We start from the raw sequence: 18,110 nt of genomic DNA, 5'->3' as shown, positions 1-18,110 counted from the left end.
GCGTTTTCAAAAGGAGATTTGGGGCAAGAACTCATCAACAGGAAGCTGAAACAGACCGTTAGATTAGAGTAGAGAAGGCAGATACTGAAGAGTGAGACAAGTCCTTGAAAAAGAACAAAGAGAGAAAGATTTCAGCCCCATGGAAAATTGAGCCAATCAGGAAGCTTTTTGTGGAAAATAAGATTGTAAAACAATAATGGTAATGACAACAGAGCTCTTCAAGTTTTTTCTAACTTGATATTTTCAGTCATTCTGTGAAGGAGAGACTTCTAATAACTTCATCTGAGATAATGAAATCGGACCTGAAATAACCTAAATTTCTTGCCCTTTGTGAGGGAGAGACTAATTGTTTTTGGCAGGATTCAAACTCAGTTCTTTCTAAATCTAGTACTTTGTGTCCACTCTCCTGAAATGCTTCTAATAATACTTCAAAACCTTTTTGGCTAACCACTGATGGTGAAAATGACAAGAATCAAGGTCCTAACTGAATCATTTCTTTACTCTCAATGTATAAGAGTTTATGGAATTAAGAGAATTCTGGGGTTGGATAGTGATGAGAACCAAAGTTCTACTCTATGAAATATATATGATTATATGATCTGTCATGTGTACCTTTTCTCTATTGGTAGCTTCCCCAACCCCTTTTAGCTTCTTTTTTTGTGTCATCCAAAGTTAAAATGCAAGCTATTTGAGAGTAAGGAATGTCTTTAGTTTTGCTTGTATCGGTGTTCCCAGAACTAAGCCTATTTTGGCTCTCTCTGTCTCACTGTGTGTTTCTCTCTGTGCCTCTCTCTCTCTCTCTCTCTCTCTCTCTCTCTCTCTCTCTCTCTCTCTTTGTCTGTTTGTTTGTCTCTGTCTCTCTGTATCTCTCTCCAGTTTTTGCCAGGATTATTGTACTTGACATTTCATTGATTTTCTGGTCTCAATATTTCCATACAATACAATAATATTTCTTCTCACTTCTGACTGGTTCCATAAATCCAACCCTGGGTCTATAGTCTCTAGGTGATCGGTTCTTGACTGCCCCAAATCATCTACAAGTCACCCAACACAGAGCCATCATGATGCTTCTCTGTTCAAATTCATTCCACTTTGCTACCTACCCTTTAAACTTCTGCCCTCTCTGACACACCCCTACATACACAGAGTCATTTTCCACCTCTGTCTTTTGGAATAGTAATCAAACCAACAGCACTATTTCAGGGAAAGAAATTTCAATCCAATTGTTGCATGGCATGACATTCCAATGTAAAACACCTCTCTTTTTTAGGAAGAAGTTACAAGGTGCAGTGGAAAGCAACTCTCTCTGCCTAGAGTCAGGAAAATCTGAATTCAAATCTCACCTTGGGCACTTACTGGCTATGTGACCTTGAGCAAGTCATTTAACTTTTGTCTGACTCAGTTTCCTTAAATGTAAAATGGACATAATTGCACCTACCTTGTGGATAAGATGTGAGGATCAGATGAGATATTTTTAAAGTGATTACCACAATCTCTGGCACATAGAAGGAGCTAGATAATCACTTCCTCCTTCCCCCTAGAAGATAAGCTCCTTGAGTTTAGGAACTAACTTTATATTTTTGTATTACTTAGCATACTTCCTGCCATTTTATAAGTTTTTGATTAATGCTTTCTTATTATTTTAGATTACATTAGAATTAATTACATTAATTCTACAAGCACAAGTCTGATTATATCACTGTCCTGGTTCCAATAAGTTCCAGTGGTTCCCTATTGTCTTTGTAATTAAATATATCAAATCCTCTGTCACTTAAATCTCTTCATAATTTAACATAATACACCATTCAAACTTAATCATACAATATCTCATTCCATACAGCACAATACACTTAAAAGGAATATGACCATATTGATGGTTATAACCAAGAACGAAGTTGAGAAGAAAGGAAGGAGATACTATTCACATTATGATTGGGGGAGTGGGGGGAGTCTGAGAAAAACAAGATATAGAGAAGACCTTTGAAGCTAAATCAGACAAATATAATTACATAAAATTGAAAAACTCCTCTCTGAAACAAAGTGAATTAAAAAATAAAAAAATAATTGCAGCACATTTCTGTAATGACATTTGACATCTTTAAAATTACCATGGAATTTGGAAGGCTAGGTGGTATAGTATATAGAGCACTGGCCCTGGGGTCAGGAGTACCTGAGTTCAATTCTGACCTCAGACACTCAATAATTACCCAGTTGTGTGGCCTTGGGCAAGCCACTTAATCTCATTGCCTTGCAAAAAACCTAAAAAAAAAGATTTCCATGGAATCAATAAATATAAACATATGAAACTACAAAGGAGGTATAATGGCAATCATATATTCATGTTGGAGTGGGAGGAATGAGAGGAGAAGCATAATAATATGCTTTTGATTTAACCATGAATTGATCTAAATAATCTGGAAAGTAATTTATAACTGTGCTATAGATAAACTCTCTTCTTTGAAAATGATTAAACATTTGGTTACTTGAGATTGTAATATATAACTGCAATAAAAGTGAAGAATAGGTTGGACTCAGAAAATCCTTGGAAGACTGTATGAACTGATTCAAAGAGTAGTAAGTTGACCCAATTTACACATGTATGCAACCCTGAAAAAAATGAACTGATGTCAAATTGTCAAATCTGTAATCAATGTGTTCAATCAAAATGAAAGAACATTTTAAAAAATGTCTGTATTTAATGAATAAAAATATCACATTGAATTGAATAGACATAATAATGATTCAGGTTTCATTTAAAGAATAGTCTGTGGCTGACAATATTAGAAGAATTATAGGTTTTATTTTATTTTCATTTTCAGAAATAATATAAAGGGTGTGACTATAGTAGGGGATATTATTATATTTTGACCAATAGAATATCCCAGCTGTAAAAGACAGACCAGCCCAAAGTCAGGGATCAGATCCTCGTTTGCTTTTGTTTGATTCAGTTAGGTAATATTTGTTTTTCCATTTCCTTCAAAATAAAGGTCTGCATATAATATGGGCATATAGTAAAAGAATATTAGGGCATATAAGAAAGAAATTAAGTGGCACAGTATATAGAGTATTGAACCTGGAGTCAGGAAGACATCTTCCTGAGTTCAAATTTGACCTCACTTATTTAGTAGCTTGTGACCCTGAATGAGTCACTCAACCCTATTTGCTTTGTTTCCTCATACATAAAATGAGTTCCAGAAGGAAATGGCAATTCCCTTTAAGTATTTTTTGACAAGCAAACTTTAAAAAGGATCAAAAGGATTGTATATCAGTGAAATGAGGAAATAAGAATATTGACTATGGCACTCTTGAGAAAGGGGCTTGGGATGGGGGAGCAAAAGGAGCAAAATTGATTTTAATGAGAAACATAGAGTTGAAAAAAAGAAAGTAAGAAAAAAGGAAAACAAATGAGGTGAATGTCTGATTTCATTAATGTAGGGAATACTCAGTGAGGCAGCTTTGAGAGCAAGGTATGATTGTACTTTCTCATCACATATCTTATAGGGTTGTCCAGGGGCACTGAATGATTAAGTGACTTTTCTTCAAGGTCATAAATTCAGTTGGTGTCAGAAACATGATTTAAATCCACATCTTTTTGTCTCTGAGGCACTTTCATTATATATTAAGCCATGGTGCCCCTTTAAAAAGATAGAATGCTTAGAAAATATGTTGGTCAATAGTTGTGCCTTGAGAATCTTGAACTTTTTTTGGAAGGAGATAACAATCGCTAACAAAACATGAGTTAAGGGTCATATTGCTCATATTCTTCTTGCACAGGTTGTATCACATCATAAGGACTAGCTTGAGAGAGTAGGTCTTCATAAGGATTTTCCAAAGTGGGGCTCGTTGCTTTTTCTTCAAGAATCTGAAAAAATATATATAATTCAGAATTCCGATGGCGAATGCCTCCACCAATCCTTTTCTCCCTTTCCCATTCCCCTTATTCTCAGCAACCTCATCGAGCTCTTTCTATGTTCCTGCTTCCCTTTATCTTTGGCTACTAGTTTTCACATTCTAACATTAAAACCCTAACTGGTTTGCCTTATTACACAGAAGTAATGGAGGCTACTTCAGTCTTGGCTAGCATCTCCACATCCTCTAGAAATAAAGGAAGAAGATTTTATGTCTGAGTTTCTGGATGAATAGAAAATGTTTTGGATGGCAGCCTATTCTCTGACATCCCTTATCTCCTCCTCTATAAATGGAGAGCTCTCCCTCAGGCAAACAAACTTTATCAGGTGAAGGAAATATAGAATGTGTAGAAAATGGAGACCATCCGTTCACACTTACACAATCTCATTTTCCTGGTCACCTTTCAATGATTTCAAGGTTTATTGAGTGCAGTCTTCTGAGATGCATTGCTGAAGATATCAACATAGTCCAGTGAATCTGATATCTGTAAATCTGATTTAATAAATGGCAAAAGTGATCATGGATTCAGCGGGGAAAATGTTCAAATCAAGTCTCTTACATCTCCTGACTCTGTGACCTGGCCATTTCTCTAAAACTATTTTTTTTAGGTTTTTGAAAGGCAAATGGGGTTAAGTGGCTTGCTCAAGGCCACACAGCTAGGTAATTATTAAGTGTCTGAGACCGGATTTGAACCCAGGTACTCCTGACTCCAGGGCTGGTGCTTTATCCACTGCGCCACCTAGCCACCCCTAAAACTATTTCTTTTAAACTACTTTGGTAGAGGGACTTTATTCATACAGAAATTTCCTATATTAGCTATATTAACTTCTCAACTTCTCAAGTCTGATACCTATTACCAATAATTACAAGCATTAATTTGGAACTTTAAGGATTGCAGAGTATTATCTCATTTGCTCCTTATATCAATTCAGTGAGTTTGGTGCTATGATCAATCCCATTTCACAGCATGGAAAATTGATACCCAGGGTTACATTATCAGTAGGTGTGTCAAACAGAATTGGCTTTTTAAAAATTGGATTCAAGTCTTCCTGACTCTAAATAGAACACTTTATATGGTACATCAACAAGATATTCAAGTTAGAAATTAGAGAGATGGGTGATCATGGATGATGAGTAGAGTTTAGAAACATAAGTAAGGACTCTTCATAGGTGCATTTAGCAGGTTACCAATAGTGAATTTTTACCTGTGGTTAACACAATGGGTCTCCGTGTTGGACTGAAGAAGCTGATTTTGCCTTTTTATCTGTGTTTTTTTTTGTTATTGTGACTAATTTGAGAAAAGATTTATTTATAATTCACTATTTGAACTGGTCCTGTAAAAGTAAGGTCAATGTGACTATTGAAGATTGAGTGCACAAAAGGAGTTCAAGGAACTAATTGTAGATATCTTCTAAAGAAGCTTCTCCTCAATATTAGGGTAATAGTCAATCAACATTACTTCAAAGTTTTCTGTTTTCTCCCTATGTTATTCCCAGATAGAAAGTATAACTTTAAAAGGGCACCTTGAGCTGGAAGGCAGAAAGGGCAATAAGGAAGGTTGAAATGAATAACTCCATACTAGCCAGTGTGAGCTTCCCCAAGACAAGACCCTGAAAAATACAAGACAATCAAAGACATATGCCCGAAGCATAGCAAACGTAATTTTGGGGAACATAGACTAAAGGACAAAGAGGTTACCATTGGAATTGGCCTTTCTTGGTGCCTGAAGGAATCCTTGGGAACCTGGCTTCATAGGGGAGCTATTCAGTGTAAACCTGAAAACTTAAGTGAGGGGATGGAAGAAGAATAGGGAGATGGCAGGTAATGACAAAGTAGCTCTATCCCATGACTTTCTTGTTTATTTTCTTTCTATGGTCTCTCATCTTCTTCCTGGTTCCTTGGCTTAGTCTATGCATTTACCATAATATAACTGACTAAATTTTATTTTTTGTTGTTCAGTTGTTTTAGTCATGTCTGACTCTCTGTGACCCCTTTTGGGGTTTTCTTAGCAAGAATATTAGACTATTTTTTTTATCATTTCCTTCTCCAGCTCATTTTATAGATGTGGAAAGAGAAGCAAACAGGGTCAACTTATACAGCTAGAGTATGAGACCAGATTTGAACTCAGAAAGATGAGTCTTCCTTACTTGAGGTCAGACACTCTATCCACTTCACCACCTAGCTGTTTCAGTTGGCTAAGTACTTATGAACTAAATGGTTTCTTGCTCTGTAACTCCTCCAGGTCTCCAAAATCCCATTTTGGATAGAAGAGGAAAGATCTATAGTAGGTGCTATTATACCTCACTTCTGAACCCACTGCAGCCCAAAAGCTGGGACAGCTGGGACACACTCTGGATATGTTTCCTAAGATCCTTAATTTTTTACTAAAAGGTGGTAAGTACAGCTACACAGGATCTTGGGGTTCAGACAACTGTTCCCATGAAAAATGAAGGGAAAAGCAAGGCCCCTTTGTAGTGTTAGATATACAAAATAGAAACACTTACAGTTCTAATGATATATTCATAATCCCATCTGATATAGCTGCAATCCCTCTGGCATTCCTGTTTTACAATGACGATGATGTAAATTATAATTATCCCAGTCAGTGATGCCAAGGAACTTATAATGCTCATTATTAGGCTGTATTTCACCTGAAAGAAAGACTTAAAATTTCACTTTGCACCATGCTTTTCCTACATTTCACTTTCTATATGCTTTTCCTACAATCTGAATCCCACTTTGTCTCTCAAGTTTCCATTAATCTAACACAGAAGACTTCCTATCACAGTCGTTCAATAAATGCTGATTAAATTTCAATTTGAATAATATTTGCAAAATAATGACATCTTTAGATGAAATACTTAAGAAATTCTCTCCAAGAAGACATTACTGTTTCTGGTCCCTGGGTAAATGTAGTAGGTGTTTTGATACCCCTTTGTTATGGCCTTCATCATGAGGGAAGACAAGTTAAGATGCTTACTAATTCCTGGAGATAAGAGAAATAAGCCAAATTGTTCTTTTCACTTGCCAGTGGGTGAAAGGAGCAATGTTGTCACTCACCAGATCTTTGGAGGATATCTTTGCAGAAACAATGGAGAAAATGCCAGAGATGATGAACTGTAATTAGAGAAAAGTGAAACATATATGAGTTCTATTCCCACATTTCCCCCAGTCTTTAATAATTCTTTGCATTCCTTGAAGCCCTTTTATTGATATGGTGAGAAATAGAAAAGAAGAAACAAGATAGTCCTTCCAATAATTTTTGTTAGACCATCTGCCATTTCCTCTATTGATTTTCATGCTAGTAGAAATGAAATTATCTGCATCATTTGAATTCCTGTCAACTCTTTAACTCTCACAAAACTAATAAGGATTCTACTCCCCTGAGATAAAGAGCCTGTCATCTATAATTTAAAAAACCCTACCAAAATGCATAAATCAAGTTTGCTTTTAATGCTGAACCTAAGATAACATACATTTGACTGGTATAGTCTTTACACTCCCTATGGAGGGAATATTAATCCTCTTCCCATAGTAAGCACTGTTACACTTAGGTGAGTCAATGAATTGCCACGTTCACTCACAAGTGAATCTGTGCAAAAACATCAATCTAGACTTGATGAAAAATTCACAAACACTGGTAAGGAAGCAATTGTTTGAATTTATGAAGAGAAGCTCTAATCACTGTCCATGGTTATTTATGGTGGTAGTGAAATGATTGAATCTTTCTTTGACAATATTTTAAAGCCTTTAGAAAATGTGTTATTGTCTTCTAGTGAAAGGTTTGCAATCTAGACGTTAAAGATGTCAAACAATTCTGTGTTCAAACTTGATCATGGTTAATTTGTGAAATAAACCCCAAATGTGTTCAGGGGTTCTCTAATCATAAATTTTCTCCATCAATTTCCTCTCAGATCAATAAAGCCTTAACTTCATTTCTTCTTAAAAAATGTATCACCTGATAACAGTTTATACTCGGCTGCTTCCTAGAGACACATGAATCACATAAAATAACATCTGATGATTAAGGAGCATTCAGGACCTAAAGGTCATAATCTCAATTGCTAGAACTTGGGCTATGTGGTAGAACAGGAGGGTAGGGGGCAATTGAGAGGGTCATAAATTTCCAAGTTGGAAAGGACATTAGAAATTGTGTGATTGGTTTTCAGATGATACATACTACAAGATAGATGCCTAAGCATTTTCTCTGATTTCTACAATTTCTCAAAACAGATATCCCCCAAATAGAAATTACACACACACACACACACACACACACACACACACACACATATGTGTGTGTGATATGATACAACTTCAGCTGCCTCAGTGGTCTAAGGCATCAAACATCCAAAACAAAGTTGTTGGGTTTTTTTTGCAAGGCAATGGGGTTAAGTGGCTTGCCCAAGGCCACACAGCTAGGTCATTATTAAGTGTCTGAGGCTGGATTTGAACTCAGGTACTCCTGACTCCAGGGTGGGGCTCTATCCACTGTGCCACCTAGCCACCCCCAAGACAAAATTTTAAAAAACCTATCCTCAGCTCACTCAGAATGCCTTCTTGTACTGCCCACCATGTGAGGCCACACTAGCCAACTCAATCACCCAAAACATGAACTTGCGACAAAACTCAAGGACCCAGCACAAGCTTTGTACCAAAGCACAAATCCGTACCATGAACTCCTAGGACTCTTTCAATAGCTCGGTAGATCCATGCTCAAGATTATGAAAGTTTTCTTGGGTGTCACAGTTAGCCAGAATAATGGCAATAACTCAGCTTTCCAGACTTTTCTGGTGCTGTGATAGACAACCTATACTTTGTAGTGTTCTCTGCTGCAAAAGATGTCTGAAGAGGAATATAGGAACAGAAAAAAGAAGTGGTCCACGTGTCTGGGCTGGAAATAGAGCTGAATCCCACATGTGTTCCTCTTTCCCAGAACTTCAGACACACAAAGTACAGAAATCGTCCTTCTAGCACCAGAGCAGTAACCCCTTGAATTGCCAGTGTTTGGACAAAGAACCAAGAGGAGTTGGAACAGGACATAACGCCAGGGCAGGGCACTGTAGGTAGAGGGAGATAATGGGTGGCGGCCCTGTGGTATTTTGCTTGTTATTGTTCTCTGCCCTTCATTATTCAGGAAGACTATGACATCACGGATATGATGCCATGCTATGCAAATGAATTGGATTTAGGCGAGGGAGGACTGTACAAACTCACCAAGCTCACATTTTTTCCTTTGGAACTATCTGGATCCCATGGCCAGATATGGGGATCAGGGCAATTGGAGATGGTCTTGAATGCAGGTGAAGACCTTGGCCTTTTAAGCCAGGTCTTTGCCTGGTCATAGTTTAACTGAGGCAATGTCCATTCAGCTAAGAAAGAAAGAAATGAAGTGGAGGCAAACCTCTTTAACTTAGTTAAAAAAAATCAGTGGGGGACAGGAAGACCCTCATGGGTTCTAGCACTCTATTAAACCTTGGTGAAAGACCCTAGCATCCATCTGGGACCAGTTTGTTTCTCCAAAATCACTCATGTCAGAGATTGAGGCTGGTGAAGAGTGAATTACTCAGGAAGAAGGATGAGACAATTGGAGGCTTAGTCCCAGGGAAATCACCATTGGAGAGAAGAAAATCTGGGATCGAGCCATAGTGGAAAACACTGGGAAAAAATGAAAATTACCAAAGCCTTTAGGATAAATAAATCTCAGAGAGCCTGGACAAAAGCAGATAAATCTACATGGAAAACATTAATAGAAAAAAGGACACATGCTCCTTAGCATAAGTAAGTTGGGGCATCTATGAATAAATACTGTAAAACAAAGGAAAAAGATTGAACACTTAATAAAACAAAGGGTCATTTTGAATTTGGTAAAAATATAGTCAGAAAACATTGTTCCTGATTGATTTAATAGGGAAATTGGATCTACAAGAATGTAAAATATGACTTGAATAGCAAAAATTATGAGTAAAAGAGAAAAATTTTTTATCCACAATGTCTCATAAAAAAGCAGACTGATGAATTACGAATACAAACACAAAGAAGCACAGGAAAATTTAGAAGAGGAGTAAAATAAAATGACATCCAAAAATCTGTACACTATACCAGCAAAAACAGACTTATCTTGTAAGTATCATAAGTCTCCTAGAAGGACACGATAAGCCAAAAATAGCAGCAACAACAAAAACCAAAACCAGAATGTCATAATGTAAGACAAAATACAAAAGAACTGCCTGACCTTCGGAACACAGAAAATGAAATACTAATGGGAAATTATCATAGAGCCATCAACAACACCTCAGAATCGAATACTTAGTCTTTACATTCAACGAGTAAATAAAAAACAAGAAGTTCTGCTAATTCTGCAAATATTAAGGAAATTAAAATAATACAAGATTATTTTATTCCCTCCAGAAAACAGAATGGAGATGTGCTTGGGCCAAACTGAAGGCTAGAATGAGGGGAAAATGATTCCTGTGATCTCTCAGGAAGAAAGAATCTTGTAAGGGAGTAGGTGACAAAGGAAAAGGAGGTAGACCTTGCTTTGATTACCATATGGATGAAGAGAAATGTTCTGTAAAGTGACCTTATTCTGGATCTAGCCTGAAAATTTTTACTTAAAAGTTTTCTTATTCTACCTTTCTAACAGCATTGATCATATATTTCATATTCTATTTTTCTTTGGAGCTCCAATATTCCATGATGTTATCTCCTTGGTAGAAAATGAATTGTTTTCTTTTTTTCTCTTCAGAGATAGAAACAAATCATCCATCTCTTTTTTTTAAGTTCAAGGGGCTTTAAAGTGATGTCATTCCATCTTTTTGATTCATTTAACTTTTGTTCATTGACTTGTATGAGGAATAAATAATATATAGTCTTCAAAGGAATCATTTGATCACATTATTAAGTGGGGGTGGTGAGAAGAGAAGAGAAGCACAATGTTTCATGACATTCATTACTGAAATTTCCCTATGTGATCAGGGACAAAAGTCCTTTCTTGGCTTCAGTTACAAACCTACCTCTTATAAGAGATGCTTTTGCTAGATGATGCCAAAGTCTTCTTCCTCTTCTTTTGTTCTACCACCCTATTGCCTAATGGTTCTAAGTGAAACATTTCATGATATATGAAAAAAGTAACTTTATAAATGTACTTACACTCAGTCCTCCCCACAGTGCATATCCTGAAGCAAAGATTTCAAAATACTTCCTTCTTTGCTTTTGCTTTGTAAACTCCATGATCCATTCTGTCCATATACAGGAATTAATCAGTCCAATTAAGATTTGCAGTGTCTGGATGGGAGAAAAAGGCTATGAGGAAGGAGATACTTCAAAATGAGAATCCCTCTCTGAAGAATATATAGATCCAACATATTTATGGTCTTTGGGTCGTGAAGACCAACTCAAGGAAGAAGCCCCTGGATATTGGGGCCCCTCTGTCAGGCTATTCAAAAGTTGGAGTTAAACCACTAAAACTGGAGTTGGTTTCTATGGGGGAAACTTTATGCTAAAACATAGCCAGGAAATTCTTCCAACTTTCACAAAATATTTGAGTATGTGCTGTACAGTCTGTACGACAGTGGGTAGCGGAGTGATGAACTGGGAGTTAGGAAAACTTGAGTTCATCCAAATCCAACCTCAGAATGCTAATTATCTATGTGACCATAGAGAAGTCAATAAATGTTTGTCTGCCATAGTTTCATCATCTGTAAAATAAGGGTGTTAATAATGCCTACCTATCAGGATTTTCATTATGAAAAAAATGAACTATTTATGAAATATTTTATAACTATGGAAGTAGCATGCACACGTTAACTATCAACATCATCATCATTGAGTTCATTTGCTATCCTATATGCAAGGATTCCTGAGAAGAAAAAAAAATCAGTTAGCATATGATTACTATAAAGTGAGTAAGTAGGAAGAACAGAAGGGACATACCTGTAGGATAGAGTCATCAAGGAAGGATTCACCAAGAGGTATATGTTGAATTGTTCTTTATTAAATTGCTTATGAAAAAAATATTGAAGTCATCATAATGGTCCTAATTACTCCTTCTGTTGGGAACTGTGTGACTTGATGGCTCAAGATTCTTTTCAGAATTCTTGGAACTGATTGTTCAGGTTGCTCAGCCCATACAACCACTTCTGTTCCTGTCCCCCGCATATTATCTGTTCACTTACCAAGTTACTATACTCCTTACTTTGTGTCCTCTGCCATGCCTATACTACTTTTCACAAAACATCTTTAGTATTAAATTTCTTCTCATACTCCATCTTCTTTCACTAACAAAATCTACCTCCTTCCAGAAGACACAGCATTCATTACTGATACATTTCTTTTTTATTTATTGATATTTTATTTTGGAACATTTGGGACTCCACCTCTCTTCACCTCTCCCCTCCTCTCCTCTTCTTCTCTTCTACCTCTGTTATTCTCCCTCCATGTCTCTCTTCCTCTCCCTCTCCCTCTCTGCATTCTTTTTTGCTATGTTTTTCTTTGTCTGTCTCTTTCAACAATCCATATCTGTCAAAGTGTTTATAAATTGAGTATTTGATAAAGCAGATTGAATTCAGTGAAAATTTGACTCTTTTCTAGATGATTCTCTAAGTGTAGTAGTAAAAAAACCTTATGATGTTTTATTAGGATTTCTATCAAGGTGATTTATTTTGACTCCCAAATGGAGGCATGAGCAGTTAATTGACACAAACCTCCCATATTCACCTCCCAACAAATCCTGGAACAGCAGAACTAGCAAAAAGATGGGGCAAAATAATCTTTGAACCCAAGAAAATTAGATTAGCAGGAAAGGTCTGTCTCATTCCAGTAAAAGAAGAATGAAATCCAGGATGGGAAGCGTCCCAGTAAATTAGCAGCAAGCCCCATCTCAGCAAACCAGTGGATTCTGAGTCCCAGGGCAGTGGAACTGGCAAATGCTAACACCAGGACTCTTCTCCCTGCCCATCTCCCCCCCACATGCCCAAGCATATACAGGGGAATGGACAGACTCCAGCAGAGAGAACCACCACATGCTTCAGCATAACCCCAGGTAAATAGGTAGATGCTGACCCTAAGGGTGACTAAACAAGCAGGCAGCATCAGCTTCAGTACAGCTCTGGGTAAACATGTAGCCCCCAGCAACCAGAATAAAATATCACTACACTGTAGCTCTGGGGAAAGTCAGAAATAATCCTACGGGCCTCATGACATGCCAGCCACCTGCAAATGAAAAAGTGCTCTAACTCATTTTTGATTAGAGAAATGCAAATTAAAGCCACTTGGAGAAATCACATCACAACCATCAGTTTGACTGATGTGACAAAAAAGGAAAATTAAAAATGTTGGAAAGGATGTGGAAAAAATGCATTATTGGTGGAGTTGTGAATAGACCCAACCATTCTGGAGAGCACAAAGGGCAATCAAACTACGCATTTACTTTGATCCAACAATTCCACTCTGCTTTAAAATGTGTAGACCATTTATTTTAATCATAATTTTGGAATGAAAATCTATGCACAATCAGGACAATATAAAAAACAAGTATAGTGGGAAAAAAAGGAAAAAAGAAAAGAGAAACCATTCATTATTCCTGGAAGAGAATATGGCAAAACACAATTTACAAAGTGTCCACCCAGAGTGCTTTTCTCATTCTAACACAAGCTGTGATTCTTGTAGAATACGTTGAATTTCTCAATGCTTATAATTTTGTCCATCTAGCTAAATTATATATAATAATATTCTAATATAAGTAGTAAAATAATAGACATTTTGTGACACTTGAAAGTTTTTGAAGAATTTATATAGCATATATGATCGGGGAAACAAATGTTTGAAAGTTTAAAATGGAACAAATATAATTTTTAATGATTCTCATATTCCTCTTTATTTCCCTTTCCCTTCCTTATGCTACCTTCCTTTGTGCCCTCACTTCTACCTTCTCCTGTCCTGTCCTGTCCCATGCTGTTTTCTGATCTTCTCCTCCCTTTTCTCCTTACTTCTTGTTCTATCTGTTTATCTTTTTTTTTTAGTTGATAAACTCAGGGGTTCTTTTTCTCCTTGTTCCTAAACCGGATCTCTAATGAATACCATTTAAAAAACTTACCAAGACTGAAACTTTCTTGCACTGCTTTATCTTCTGAGAGCTACTGTTCATTCAAGTAATAGCCTCCATCTGTTTATCTTTTTTTAAAAAAAAATATTAACCAGATTCTCTTTGATAGTTGATAAACCTCAGGGGTTCTTTTTCTCCATGTTCCTAAACCGGATCTCTAATGAATACCATTTAAAAAACTTACCAAGACTGAAACTTTCTTGTGCTTCTTTATTTTCTGAGAGCTACTATTCATTCAAGTAATAGCCTCTGTGAAAATTCCCAATATTCTGTTTTTTGCATATGTGCCTTCTTCTCTGAACCTTATCTTTGTTGAGTCTTTTTGCTTTATTCTTCTGTTTAAGAATTGCTTCGAAGATGTTAAGGAAAGAACAAAGTATGCCTAATATTTGTAGTAGGTGATACTCTCATGAAATTAAAAGAAAAAAAAGATAAGCCTTTTTATTGCTGTTTTTTTAAATTCCAAAACCCTAGGTATCTTCACTGATGAATTTTGTTTTTCAAAAGCTAAACCCCCCTTTCTCTTAGGTGACAATATTTAGCTATGATTGAGTCAATTCTAAAGAAATGGCAGTTGACTTACACCAAGAAATTGTAGTACAGTCTTCAGAAAACTCCACAACTTATCCTGTGTACTGGATGGAGGCTTGACAATCTCTGCTTTCCCTGGAATGATGTCATCATCCCTGGGGTGAACTATAGTGGACATCTGTCCATCTGATGTCATACCTGTATCAAGGAGTCAGCCCATATTTATTATACTAATTCCATATGGTGAGCTAACTTATAAAGCTTCAGTCACAGTCACATCAAAGTTAAAATGGCATAAAATCTACTTGCCACTTTGATAAATCTTGTAATATCTCCCTGTACCTTTCCCCAAATGACCAAATTTTACCAAATTTTCCCATACTAATTTGAAAGATGATAAAAGAATATTGAAGCTATGTATCTATTCACCTTTCTCTGTATGAAGTTCAATGACCTCAACTACAAGTATCCCTAAACAAACTCTCCTCCCCAAATCCATTTATATTACTTTTCCACACACAAATACTAGGAAGATTTTCATCTTTTAAGCTGAGGGACGAATTCACTTTTTCTTAGGAATTTTATGAAAGACATCAGCACTGACTTGAAAGAAAAACCACTTATTCAAAGATTATGTAGCTAAACCTTTTCATTTTCCAAATGTGATTAATGAGTAGAAGAATGAATAAAGATTTGACCTATCACCTAGTTAGCGAGATGAAAAGCCAGAATTTGAACTTGAATTTTCTGACTCTTTATTAAAATACATTACTATAAACTGAAGAGATCAGTTGCACCAGGGGAATTCCTCAGGTTTATTTCCAAAGTACTTGGATTTAGAAAGAAGATTTCTGAAATCTGGGAAGAAGGCACAAAAGGAAAATGGAGAGAGGATAATGTTATTTTGACTAATCTTAAAAGGAATTCTTTCTTTTTTTCAGAAATCATTAAACTTCCTTTAAACTACACATTCTGGGAGAAGGTCAAGGAGAGGCTGAGAGCTGAACCCAAGTTCTCAGGCAGGTCCAGTACCTGCTGTGCCACAGAGATGCAAAGACCTGAGCTCATGTCTTCAGTCCCTACTGCAAGCACAAGAATCACCACTGTAACTGATAGTCATGATCATAGGGAAGTCTCACAAACTGCCAATAGCAATTTTCTAAGAGGGAACACATCATTTTGTGCCATTAGATTCTGGATGTTTATAGAACATAAAAAGAATGAGTCGACACAGTGTTTCTGTAATTTAACAGAATAAATTGAATTTAGGGCTTTTTTCCCCCCTTATGTAAATTAAGCCTTTAAAAACTTTAAAATTGAGGTGTGGTTAAAAAATTTAGTGCAGTTAATTGACTTAGTGGATGGAGTATTGGGATTGGAGCTAGGTGACATCTTCCTGAGTTTAAATCTAGTTTTGGACACTATCTGTGTGAACCATTTAATCCTATTTACCTCAATTTCCTGATCTGTAAAATGATCTGCAGAAAGAAATGGCAAGTAATACCAGTATCTTTGCCAAGAAAACTCCAAAAAGTGGAAAGTGACTGAAGCAATTGAGCTACAACAGTAACATGTACTGATTTCTGCAAGGTGAAGAATACATAATAACCTCAACTATTTGGAAAAATGAACAATGACCTCAGAATTCCTATTTCAGATTTTTTTTGTCTTTATAAAAAATGAAAGCAAAACGACTAAAAAATAAAAAACCACAGCCATAGTAGTAGTAGTAGTAGTAGTAGTAGTAGTAGTAGTAGTAGTAGTAGTAGTAGTAGTAGTAGTAATAGTAGTAGTTGTAGCTGTAGCAGCATCAGCAGCAATAAACAACCCAAGCTCATCAACCGACAAGGGAAATACTTTCAAAGTTTTATTGGCTAAGGGATAGAGGCATAGAATTATTGCAAGATATCTGTGTCCATTTCAGATATTTTCCCAAGGATAGAGAAAAAGAACTACTCGAATAGAAACTGGATTGGGGGAAAAGATCCACCCTTCCCTCATCCCAGTAAAGATTGTCTAAAATACCTTGAGTCCTAAGTCTCCATAGCAAAGAATTTACTCTAAGAGACCAAGGAATCTTGAAGGCAAAATTCTCTAATCTTACCTGGAACTCCTTCCAGGAACACAGAGGATTAGAAGCTGGGACTAATCTTTAGCCAGAAGTTTCTTCTTTTAGCATTAATGCATTTTTGAGTCATATGTCTTTAACTGTTACTGAAATGACCTGGGGCAAGAAAGACTTGTTTTCATGGGTTCAAATGATCATTCTTGTGAAATGCTCTTCTTCCAGATTATCTGTTATGACGTGTTAATGCATAGCATGTGGGTGATTATCTAAGGAAATCATCATTGCCCCGATTATCACTGTCCCACACTTTTCCTCTTTGTATCTTTTTCTGGGCAACCTTTGCTTGCTGATCTGCAAGATCTTGGTCCTGCTAAAAAAGCACTGCAAAGTCCCTGACTAGGAGTCCACCCATTTCCCTCCTTGGCTGCATAGGTAAGAATTTTTCCTTCTCTTCTTTGAAGCTACAAAGTTTGCTTTGCTAATGGTCAGGACTGCTTTATGGACTTCTGACACCCTTATAACTACCTGTGTTTTGAGAGGAGGGCCCAACACACTCTTCCCCTCATTTCTTACCAGCTATAGTGTCTTTGTTCTCCCTCAAGTCCTTGTGTTGGGAGCTGTCTCCCATTCATCCCCTCCCTCATTTCCTTTAGACTTAACATGGTGCCTGTCATAGTGTAGACATTCAATAAGGCTATTGAATATAAGACTAAGACACTCATGGACTGAGAGACTCCCAATAGCCTATACTTTTTTGCCTGATATTTTAATGAGACCAAAGGGAGAAAGCTTTTCACCATGTTGTTTATAAAATGGACTCTAATCATACTCAAGGGATGGGTCAGAGAATCCATAGAAACAAAGGAGAAGAGTATGTTTCCCTTGAATACTCCGGAGATTTCACAGTCTTCTCCAAATGATGCTGAGCAATATATTTCTCCAGCTTCTATAAAGTAAGAATTACCCCAAATCTCCATAATGCCTGCAGGTTCTGAGGTTTTAATTTCACTGTTTTGTCATATCATTGTCAGGGAGAATGGAATTATTTTGTGAGGAGAGCATCTTCCAGTTATGTGTAGAATGTAAGTAGCTAGAGAACCTAATGACAATAGCATCATATCCTGAAATGTATGGACATCTGAATAATTATCTCAGGTATTTTCATTATGATTATGATTTTTTTTTTGTGACTGATAATTTTGCTCAGGTGCTTAATTAATAAACTTTAAAATCATGGAACTGATCTCAGTGTAAGTGATTAAATGATTCTTTTCTGGAAGAGGTAGGTTGGCATCATACTGTGGATAAAATGATGAGTTGGAACAAAGTAAGACCTTAATTTTAAATCTGCTTCTGAATCTTATGAGCTGGTAGTCTTTTTTTCCTTTCTTAGATTGTCTCCAGTTCTTCCTCTCTATGTCATTTGTCCATTCTTATTTGCTTGCTTTTTCCACTCCATTTGCTGTGAGTTTATTGAGGTCAGAGGTTGTTTTTGCC

The 18,110-nt window shown here is 36.6% G+C and overlaps 1 protein-coding gene across 1 annotated transcript; it reads right to left on the bottom strand.

Moving 5' to 3' along the window:
- Positions 1 to 2,801: 2,801 nt before the first annotated feature.
- On the bottom strand, positions 2,802 to 16,749 carry LOC141516655 (high affinity immunoglobulin epsilon receptor subunit beta-like). The gene is made up of 6 exons (XM_074227652.1): positions 16,650 to 16,749; positions 14,598 to 14,743; positions 11,062 to 11,196; positions 6,970 to 7,026; positions 6,414 to 6,560; positions 2,802 to 3,862 (listed from the first exon to the last, which is right to left on the bottom strand). The coding sequence occupies exons 2-6, from the start codon at positions 14,739 to 14,741 to the stop codon at positions 3,740 to 3,742; spliced, it is 606 nt and encodes a 201-aa protein (XP_074083753.1). The 5' UTR covers positions 14,742 to 14,743; positions 16,650 to 16,749; the 3' UTR covers positions 2,802 to 3,739.
- Positions 16,750 to 18,110: the final 1,361 nt, after the last annotated feature.

The sequence above is a fragment of the Macrotis lagotis genome, chromosome 3 (genome assembly GCF_037893015.1).
Source record: "Macrotis lagotis isolate mMagLag1 chromosome 3, bilby.v1.9.chrom.fasta, whole genome shotgun sequence".
Taxonomy (NCBI): Eukaryota; Metazoa; Chordata; class Mammalia; order Peramelemorphia; family Peramelidae; genus Macrotis; species Macrotis lagotis.
Note: the sequence above shows the minus strand (reverse complement) of the source record. Positions and strands in the feature narration are given on the sequence as shown.

Excerpts from the sequence above, each read along its gene's own strand:
- LOC141516655 (XM_074227652.1), bottom strand. The coding sequence starts at position 14,741 with ATGACATCAGATGGACAGATGTCCACTATAGTTCACCCCAGGGATGAT. Across the intron at positions 11,197-14,597 it reads CTGTACTACAATTTCTTGGT|ACACTGCAAATCTTAATTGG; the intron begins GTAAGTCAACTG and ends TCTCCCATCCAG. Across the intron at positions 3,863-6,413 it reads ATGAATATATCATTAGAACT|ATTCTTGAAGAAAAAGCAAC; the intron begins GTAAGTGTTTCT and ends ATATTTTTTCAG.